General features: G+C 27.3%; 1 protein-coding gene across 1 annotated transcript; it reads left to right on the top strand.

Moving 5' to 3' along the window:
- The first annotated feature begins 5,570 nt into the window (after positions 1 to 5,570).
- LOC108457518 (cellulose synthase-like protein E1) lies at positions 5,571 to 10,415 on the top strand. The gene is made up of 8 exons (XM_053018663.1): positions 5,571 to 6,316; positions 7,036 to 7,179; positions 7,391 to 7,501; positions 7,597 to 7,809; positions 8,516 to 8,618; positions 9,063 to 9,235; positions 9,334 to 9,684; positions 9,761 to 10,415. Exons 1-8 carry the CDS (start codon positions 5,708 to 5,710, stop codon positions 10,319 to 10,321), a joined length of 2,265 nt encoding a protein of 754 aa, XP_052874623.1. The 5' UTR covers positions 5,571 to 5,707; the 3' UTR covers positions 10,322 to 10,415.
- The last annotated feature ends 1,306 nt before the right edge of the window (positions 10,416 to 11,721 follow it).

The following is an 11,721-nucleotide window of genomic DNA, read 5'->3' on the forward strand; positions in this document are numbered from 1 at the left end:
TTTTAAAATATTAGTGAACTTTATATGTATATATTATATTTATGTATATTTTAGCATTATTACATATACATACATATATATATTTACAAAGTATTGTATTTAGTTGTTTATAACATCATTACTCTTTAATATGTACATATTACATATGTATTTTAACACTATATCATATATACATTTCTATACTACGCGTATATATTTTTATTATTGCTTTTCTTTTCATATTATTATTATAATATATATATTATATATTTATGTATATTATTATATATATTTTAATGTTATGTATTGTATATTTCTTACTGTTCGTATACTTTTACGTCGTTGTAATTATATTTTTATTATTAGTTATATATTTTTATACATACTATTTCATGTATGTATTTTTTACATGTTATCCTTATTATTTGTATTGACATTAGCATATGTCTATATAGATATCTTTAACATATATATATATATATATATATATAGGCATATATTTATGTAACATTATTAATATTCATTTTCCACATTATTATGATATATATATTATGTAAATATCTTAACATTATATTATATATGCATTTATATATATTACGTATGTATATATACCTTTTAATATTATATTTCTATATTATGTAAATATTAGTTTAATATCTGTATTGTATATACATATCTATAGTACCATGTTACATATATTGTGTATATACTTGTTTTCTTACCCTATTATATTTATTGTTAATACATTTATTTATTTATTTATTTATTTTTTTTGTATATATACGTGTATACATACCCTTTTGTAATATTATTTTTTTTACACATATATGTATATATTTTATTTTATTGTTGCTAGTTATGTACTTTTTACTATCTTATATGCACTTCAAACACTATAATATAATATATTTCTAACACTATTACTATTTATATGTATATTTTACGATATACTCTTAATTATCTTCATACGTGTATTCATTGTATTCTCATTACGTTCTCGTATTCAATGCTAACACTGCATTTGATCTTGCATGCATGGTTATTATTTCCTAATATTATTGTTATGTTTGTTATTTGTTTCAAATGTATCAAACCGTTTCATTTGCTTATTTTCATTCCGTATCAATTATGTCTTGCATTCTCTTGAAAATTACGTTCCGGTTCTTTAATTAATTTCAATAGTCAAGGCAATATACCGATTTAACATTAAGTCATCGAGTTCATCGCTATGTTGGGTGAACGTCAACTGACCCGTGTTAAAGCGATATACCCTTCTAAAAGAAAAACGGAATAAACTAAAATTTCTTGTTTTTTAATCGGATCACGACTAAATTTTACATTGAACCCGTATTCTCGAAAATCAAGACAACCTGTGTTTATGAGATACCAATTTTTGGGCGTCGCGAGGCTGCTAATACCTTCCTCGCAGAATCGACTCCGAACCCTAATTTTTCTCGGCTTTTAATGTAGACCTAAACTCACCCTTTTATTTGTTTTAAAAGAAGTCTGACAGGTGTCCGGTCACACCTAATAAAAAGGATCGGTGGCGACTCCCGGTTTATTTTAAATTAAATTTCAATTTCCAAGTTTTAAATCGCCACAATTAGCGACCTAAAATAGATAAATTTTTACGTCGCTACACAAATGATACGTGTTCATCATGACCATATTTTAAGCCTCTTTTAACTTATATTTACCTTGCTTCTCAATTCCTTCCATGACATTTCGGTTGATTACATCATTTCTTTTTTTAATGTTTTTATGTATATAGTTTTCAATTTGAGAAGTTTTTTCATTATTATAAAATTGAAAAAAAAGGATGATGAAGTTTAAGTCCGAATTATTTAGTTGTCAGATTGAAATAAATCTTAACTTAAATTTAAAATCATAAATCTTTAATTTAACGAAATCAGATTACTGAATTTTTAATTATTATTAAATAAATCATATCATTTATGCTAAATTTATCATTGAGATATTATCTAGTTAGAATTTTAAGTAAAATGCTTTCCAGGTTGATATTGTCTGTTCATGTTTAAAAAGAAAATAGATAATTTTGCTGTAAAAGGAAAAAGAAGAAAAAACCATAAGCATGATAGGCATGCATCATGGGACGTTGAAGAAGATTTTTATTTGCTGTGTGGTGATTTGATAATTGCTTTGTCCTGTGTTTGACTTTCTGGTAGCATTAATAAAATTTGTCTTGATGAGCAAAAACAAAATAAAAAGCCATGCATGTACTTTTCAATAATTTAATAATTTAAATGATTTGCATTTTAATATTTTTATTTTATCACTCAGTTGAATTTTTAATTTTAATTTTATATTTTTATATTTTAATAATATTATTGATTGAGATAATATTACATATTAATTCAACACCAGCTTTTACGATTGATGGTAATATAATAATAAATAATTACATTTATTTAGTAATTTTAATATGATGTTTTAAATTTTATTTTCCTTACAATTTAATCTAATTTATTTACTTTAATATCGTATATATTTTTATTACATTTTATTATTTATTATATATTATTTTTAAATATGAATTAATATTCTAAATATCAATTGGGTCTCAAATTGATTTTTGAAATTACCAAAAACCCTTTACTTTTATAATATAATAAATGTTAATATAAATCTATTTTTATCTTTTCAATTTTCAATAAAAATAATACTACAACTTGAACCACATAATATTTAAATTTTTAACTTAATTATATTAACCAAAACCTCGTTTATTTTAAAATAAATTTTTATAAATATATAATATTTTCCACATGTAATATAATGTGATGGATGATTAAGACAGTGAAAATGAAAAAACAGGGACAGAGCTAATTTAGAATTAAAATTGAGCTTTGACTCCAAGTTTATTTTCAAACACCTCTTAAATTGAATGATATTGATTAAAATCTGACACATAATGACAACAAAAAAATTATTTTTATAAAAATATGATCAATAAATACAACAAGAAACAACTCGATTTCGTAATCAAATTTTTATATTTAATATTATTTTTATATAAAATCCTTTGAGTCCTACCATTCCACAAACTCGATAAAATTTTGTTCTCATAAAGGAAACTTTATTTATACTACCAGAAAGTTACCAAAAAGTAAAAGGCAAAAAGTAAGCCGAAAGTGGTACTAGAAGTATTCATAGGTTAGGTCTGAATCAGGTTTGGTTTGAGTTCAACTAAAAAATTATATCTATTTATTGAATTTGGGTTGGGCCGGGTTTAGCCCAAAAAAGACTTAAAATGTTACTTAAATTCGACCGAATAAAAATATTAAACCCCGAGTCTAGCTCGACCCTCTCAGATTAATTTTTATATTATTTTTAAATATATAATAAATCAAAAATATTAAAATAAATATCTCTCAATAAATTAAAAATAAATTTTAAAAAATATGTAGACTTAAATAACACTAAAATAAATATAACTTAACAAGCAAATGCTTCTAAAATAAAAAATAACAAATACCTTTAAAATAATAAGAAAATTAACAATAAAATAAATTTTATACAATATTCAAACAATAACAATAAAATAGTTGCAACATAATAATAAAATGGTAGTAAAATAGTAAGAAAATAACAAGAAAATAACATTTAAAAATAATAAAAAAATATAATTTTTTTTTCCTTTAGTGAATTCAGGTTGAGCCGAGACATGTTCAAGCTAAAAATACCTTACCTGAGGTCCACTTTTTTTTTAAATTAACTTTATTTTTTTATTCAAATCTATTTTTTAAACTTATATTTTTACCAAAACTCTCGATTGAATAAATCTTCGAGTCGGGCCAATAGCCCCACCGATGCATACTACCGCAGATGAAGATATTTTTGTCAAATACCCACAAACTAATTAATGATTATCTCACCCAATCCTGTTCACGTGATTCTTTATATTATAATTTTCTATTTCTTTTGCGGTTTCCAATGTCGCTTTCTGCCTGCAAAATTAAATGGCTCTCCATACTTTTCCTCTTTATTTTTCTTACAAGCTTCTGTCTCTTTCATATATTTGTTTTTTATAAACTACCATAAGTTTTCATTTTAAAATTATAAATTGAGAACAAAATCATTTTCATTTATAATTCAATTTTAATGAACTTTTATTTGAATTCAATAATATTATATAATCATTTTAATCACATCGTTTCAATAAATTTTATTTTGATCACTTATTTACTTTTAAAATTTAATTTTTTATTTTAAAAAATTTAAAATTTTACAATTTTACAAAAATTAAATTATTCAATTACGGAGATAAGAGAATTTTTTTCCTTGAAACCAATTATTTGTAAAAATAAAATGGAAATTAGCTTTTTTTCCTATAAATCTCATTAAAAATTAGGTTTGCGTAATAAAACTCATTTTCTAGACTTTTGCATATTTCCAGAAGGCTATAAGGATTACCAAAAAATGCAAAGCCTATAAGCCCAATGAGCTAGCTCTATGCTACCATCATCAAACACGTCAAAAGCGACCGGCCTATTAATAGAAAAAGAGATAATTGCATCAAACTTTTTTAACTATAATTTTCATTCTAAATTTATTTAGAAATTTTAAAATATTTTAATAAATTATATAGGTTAATTTGATAAAGTTCTTTTATGATTAAAATTGTTACTTTAATTGTTAAATGAAATATTAGTTTTGAAGTTTTTGATGCTTTATCCTTCATTTTTTTTTACTTTATTTCATTTTTGGATTTTACTTAATAAAAATTATGAGATATTATTTTACTCTTTTTTTCTTTTTTTTAATTTTCATTTTGAATTATGTATTACATAGGATTTGTATTAAAGGACTTGATTGTTATACATATGATAATTTAGAGATGCAATAGAATATTTTAAAATTTGAGACCAATTTAAAATGAGAGTCATAATTAAAGGTTGTTTGGTGCAATTAAATTATAAAAAATAAAAATTATGGTGTTTTTATACTTTAATTACAATCATAAATGTAATAACTCAAGTAACTTTACCAAACCATTATCAATATTTTTATTATTAAGGGTACTAGAAATATAATGCATATAACCTATCTATACATATGGTCTTCTATTGTCACATTTCCTTCTACTAAATATATATTATTTGCATCCACTATAATATATGTTTATTTGATTGATTTTGATCCTGTAAAAAAGCCCATTAAAAAGACTTCAAATTTATCTCAAAATTTGATGATCTAAGGCTGTATGCTTTGAGAATTTGACTCCGTATTATTCATCTCTTTTTGACCTATCCAGTGATAAAGACAAGAAGCTCTGTTTGCAAGGATTCGATTATGAGTGCTTCGCATATCTTCAATTTTCAGGATGGAAGTCATAACAATGATGGCGAAGGAGACAGTGATGGTGGGGAAATGGAAGTGGTTTAGGTATTGAATGGTAGGTGAACGAGATGGTGTTGCAGCTGGGACGAAAATTTGAATAGGAAAGAGAAAATAGAAAACGTTAATTGATTAGTTGAATTTTTTATTAATAAAATTAAAAGAAAATTGAAGAAATAAATTAAATATTTTTAATACATGTCACACAATATTATTGGTTATTTAGCATGAAGCGTAAAATGATTGGATGAGATATAAAATTTATTAGTATTTAGTGGCTAAAAAAGTAGTTGACAAAATCATTGCCATGTATTCTCTATTTATTTAAGTCTTGAGCTTCAATCATCTATTAATTTTCAAGCAATCATCCATGGAGAAATCTTTTCCTCTGCATGAATGCCATGTAAACAAAGTCACCATCATCATTAACAGAACCCATGCAATCCTTCATTCTATAGCCATACTCTTCTTGATTCATTACAGGCTTTCTTTCTTTTTCCAACACCCCCAAAACATCACCATCCCCACTCTTCCATGGCTTCTAATCTTCGTCTCCGAGTTGATTCTCTCTTTCGCATGGTTCCTTCAACAAGCCTGTCGTTGGCGCCCGGTTTACCGGAACGTATTCCCCGAGAGGTTGCCGGTTGATGATAAGCTTCCGGCCATTGACGTGTTCATTTGCACTGCGGATCCAAAAAAGGAGCCGAGTGTGGAGGTTATGAACACTGTGATATCAGCAATGGCGTTGGATTATCCACCGGAAAAGCTTCATGTTTATATATCCGACGATGCCGGCTCCGATGTGACGTTGCGTTGTACGAAGGAGGCTTGGAACTTTGCCAAGTATTGGGTTCCTTTTCGTAGGAAATATGGTCTCTTGACTGCTTGTCCGGACGTTTATTTTTCAAGCTCCGAAGATGATAATGGAGACTATAAGGGTTCCGAGTTTAAGGCAGAGAGGAAAAAGATGGAGGTAATTTGATGAAAGGCTTAATTCACCAAACATGCTCAAACCAGATTATTCCTAAGCTTCAAAAGTTATAATTAAATCCTCTAAGTAGAAGTGTCAATTAAATATTTATATTAATTTAATTGTTAATTTGGGAAAATATTTAAAAGAGTAAAATCATTTTTTGATATTTTTGGTCGACAATAACTCTCACACTAAGGGGAAGGATTATATGAAACAGTGACGCTACGTCATCTATATCAAATCTAAATTAAAATATTAAAAGTCAGGATAAAATCCTGAAATTTAGGATAAGAATACTGATGTAGCATAAAACTATTGAAAAGGGATACAGATGATGTGGCGTTATTGTTTTATACAATTTTTTCTCCACACTGAGAATTAAAAAGAAAACTTATGTCATTACTTCAATGATAGCAATTAACAATTTTATCATTTTGAACTTAATAATATTATAAAATTAGGAATATTAAATTATTATAAACTAAAATAAAAGTATTAAATCTCAAATTCTAAAATATAAAAATCATAATTAGTTATAATTTTAAACTACTAATTATTATATATAAGCTTTCTTAAATATCAAATATATTACTAATTGTAGACATTATAGTAAACTTGAGGTTTTGAAAATTTGAGATTTATTATATATAAATATTACATGATAACTTTATTAGGATATATTTTAATTTTTAAATTATAATTTTTAAATATTTATTAATATTGTATTTGTACACACTGTAAAAATTAAATTTATTTTGTGTCAAGGAAAATACGAGGTTCTGAAGCAAGGACTAAGGAAAATTGTTGAAGGACACTTTACCACAAATGTTGCCATCAACAATACTCGGGACCATCCTACAATAATTGAGGTACCACACAAATTGTAGTTTATATTTATTGTAATTTATTTATCTATTATTAAATTGTTTCTTTTAAAAAAAAAATCATAAAAGAATTCAAACATTTGTCTGAATAACTATACCAACATGCTTTGTAATTTAATTAACAACCTCTTTTAATTATTCCAATATTTTTGGATTCCATCAAAACGAAGGTAAAATAAAATAAATTATTTTACAGGTCATAAATAAAGAGGAAGATGAAGTTAAAATGCCTCAACTTATTTATGTTTCTCGTGAGAAAAGACCTTCTCATAATCATAATTTTAAAGCTGGAGCCCTCAACGTCCTTGTATGTCCTCTCTCTACCCTCTTTGTCACATATTTTTTTCTCTACTAACTAATATATTGATAGTTCGTGTTGTGTTTACATTGTGCTGCTGCTAGCTTCGGGTCTCAGCGATGATAAGCAATTCTTCATATATCCTAATCCTTGACTGCGACATGTACTGCAATGACCCAACTTCAGCTAGGAAAGCAATGTGTTTTCACTGTGATTCTCAAACACCTTCTTCTTTAGCATTCGTGCAATTTCCTCAAACGTTTCGAAATATAAGTCAAGATGACATCTACGACAACCAAATTCGATTTGCGTTTAAGGTTGATAACTGGATCTTTTGCAATGTTATATATGCAAAATATGGGTGGGTGTGTTTTAATTTGAGATCTTCTGGTGTTAGGTAGTTAATTACTTCGGGTTGTTCCGACTAAATCCAAATCAAGTTAGATTGAACCTCTAAATGGAAGTCTATTTAGGGACATTAAACCTAAGACATTGCTTAAAGAATTTCAAACTCTTTACCACTAGACCCACTGATAGACATTTTATGGATTGGGCTAGGTTCGTGACGTGTGTATGATATTGATAGATTTATATTTGCTCAAGTCCAGCTGAACCATAATATATACCTAAAAATTTTGTTAGGCCAATCCATACTTGTTAATGACTAACCTAAGCTCGTTTTAAACCTGTCTATATTATGTTTTAAATATATATTATTTTTTTAAAATTAATATTTTAGATGATTTTAAATATATATAAGCTTAGCTCAAGGTTTGGACTCAAGTTTTGAATGTTAAAAATTAAGCTTAATTCATATTTTAAACAAGTTTGTTTTTATCCAAACTCATTTTTTAAACTTTTAGTCCAGACTCTTTCCACGTTTAAAATAAAGTTTCATGTTGATATAAATAACCTAATCTATAAACAAGTATACCCACTAGATGATATATATATATATATATATAATTGATGAGAATGAGTTTGTGATTGACTGTTTTATTCATATTTTTCTATCGAATTCAGGTACATTGGTATGGTTTTGATGGCGTCGGAGGACCAATAATATCAGGTTCAAACTTTTATATAAAGAGAGAGGCTTTATTGGGTAGTTTTAACAAGCAGCAAGGTTAGTTAAATTGTTCACTGCTAGATTAATTAAAGGTGCTAATAATTTTGGTTGTGATTTGAATATATATTTTTATTGTATAATAGATTAAATTTGAGGTTTAAATATTTAAGATTCATTTTATTATTTAAAAATTGAAAGTCTTAATAATTATTTTATTTTAATAAAAGATAATTTTTTATTATTAAATATTGTATAGGATTGCATTAATTTATATTGAATTTTGTATGTGTCAATAAGGCAATATGAGTTTTTGCCCACCCTCTAATGTTAAAAATATTTACTCAATCTTATCTTGACTCGTCCGAATTTATTATGTACTATATTTATTGCAAATTACTTGTATCATAGTACTCTTTTTCATTTGGAAGTGTTTTTTTTTTTTCTTTATAGTACGTAAATAGACAAGTTGAATATGTCATAACCAATGACTTGTTAATATAGATTATATGGCACTCAAGAGATTATTTGGTCCATCTAATGACTTCATTAAAACCCTAGTTGAAGATTATAAGCCTCGCTTCATAAAGGATGGGGAATCTTCAAGGATGTCGCTCGAAAATGCCAACATATTAGCCTCTTGCTCATATGAAAATCAGACAGTATGGGGTTCAAAGGCAAGTATCTATATGTCCAAATAAAAGCTTAATTTGGATATAAATTATCATATATATATATATGAATATTGATTAACCATCCTTTCAAATATATATAGGTGGGTTTTCTATATTTTTCTGTTGCAGAAGATTATTTTACTGGACTTAATTTACATCGTAAAGGCTGGAAATCAGTGTATCTTAATCCTGAAAGGCAACAATTCTTGGGGACAAGCACCACAAATCTCAATGACTCATTAATTCAATGGACAAGATGGACATCTGGGCCTGTTACTGTTGCTCTTTCTAGGTTTTGCCCTCTCACTTATGGTTCTCTAAAGATGTCTTTGGTTCAAGTTTTGTGCTATTCAGAACTTGCATTCATGCCTCTTCTTAATTGCCTTTCTCTTTGGGGCTTCGCTATTATACCTCAACTTTGTCTCTTCAATGGCATCCCTTTGTACCCGAAGGTAACAAGTATACATTTTTGATATCATATTAATTAATCTTGATTAGTACAGAACGTTTACCTTTTGTGTCTCACAGGTTTCAGATCCAAATTTCAACATATTTTCGGTAATTCTTGTATCGTCTATTTTGAAAAGCTTATACGAAGTTGTTACAACTGGTGAACAACTCAAAGTGTGGAGAAATGAATGGAGAATATGGATGATGAGATCGGTAACATGCTACACCTATGGATGCTTCGATGTTATTTTAAATAAGCTTGGCATGAAGGAAGCTACCTTTTTGCCGACCAATAAAGTAACCGATGATGAACAAGTTAAGCTATATGAGATGGGAGTTTTTGATTTTCGAACAGCCACCGTGTTTCTTGCTCCTTTGGTTACAGTAATTCTCATAAACATTGCAGCATTTGTTGGAGCTGTTGTCAAAGCTTTGGTTGTAGATGATGATGGAGATCAATATTGGGAAAAGATGTTTGGGCAAATGTTTCTTTCGTTTTTCATATTGATTTCAAATTTTGCAGTTATTGAAGGGATGATCATCAGGAGAGACAAGGCTAAGATTCCATTGTCTTCTACTTTGTGGTCTGTTGTATTTTCAATGTTTATCTTGTTGATCGGCTCTGTCATTTTGTGTTAAATTATGGCATTGGAAGAATAAAAAAGACCTTAATCTCATGCTTCTTATTATATGTCCAATTATTGAAGGGGTGATATATATGTTGTTTGCTTAAGTACATCTATTATATAATAGTCCATAAACCTTTTGCAACATAACTGAGGGAATGCACCAGCTTAAACTACAAACGAAACATGCATCCATAAGACTACAACCAACTAAATCCTAGTTGCATCATTAATCTAAATAGGTATCAAATGAACAACCATAGATATCAACCAACAACTTAACAACTTAATTTTATTTTTTTCAAAAATCCTAAATTTTTACAGGAAATTAAAATTTTCAATTGTAGAGACAAAATTTGAATTTTTTTCTTTTAAATCATTTCTCTGTAAAAACTTAAATTTTTTCAGATTTTTCCTTTAAAACTTAAGTTTTTCTTTTATTAAGAAAAACCTAAAATTAATTCTCAAAAAAATAAAGGAAATTAGAAAAGAAAATGGTTTTTCCCTAAAAACCCAAACAATCTTAAGAGATAAATTGATAAAGTAACATCTATTTATTACAAATTAATTAAAGGGTAGACTATAAAAATAGCCATTTTTGGTTGCCTTAAAATACATTTTAGTCACTTATATTTGAAATGCTATGTTTTAGTCACTTACGTTATCGTTTTGTTACGAAGTGGTCACTATATCGTTAAGCTACGTTACCTCCCTAACGGCAGCCTTCTATGGCAATCCAAATTAAATTTATTTAATTAAAAACTTATTTTCATCCCAGCAACTAGACATCTAAGTTTGCATTTAAAACCCATTTGGACTGCCACATAGAACTGCTGTTAGGGAGGTAACGGAGTTTAACGGTAGAGTGACCACTTCGTAACAAAAGAATAACGTATGTGAATAAAACGTAACATTTCAAACATAAGTGACTAAAATGTAATCTGAGACAAACAAAAGTAACTATTTTTATAGTTTACTCTTAATTAAATAATATGATTTGATTCATGATAATGTACTGATGTATCATATGCACTTTGACAACAATAGAAAACTAAAATGACAAAATAATAACACTTATGACGGACAATGAGTACTAATTAAAATCGATGCTTCATTGCTTTATACTTGTAAGTTAACTAAAAATGGACAGTGTGTTTTTATTGTGATCCTTAAACACTTGCTCTTTTAGCTTTCCTACAATTCCTTCAAACATTTCAAAATATATGTAGAGATGAATTCTATTTATATTCAAGGTTGATAACTAAGAATAATTTAAAAAGAGAAGGACCCACTTATGTCACAAGGCTAGACCTTTCGTCTCGCAATCCGTGCGGCCTTAGGCGATTCGCTCGTCCAAACTCGCCTAAGTCAGCCTTTTCTCCCAAAAATAAGGATTCTTTAAGAACTCCTCCA

The sequence above is a fragment of the Gossypium arboreum genome, chromosome 9 (assembly GCF_025698485.1).
Source record: "Gossypium arboreum isolate Shixiya-1 chromosome 9, ASM2569848v2, whole genome shotgun sequence".
NCBI lineage: Eukaryota > Viridiplantae > Streptophyta > Magnoliopsida > Malvales > Malvaceae > Gossypium > Gossypium arboreum.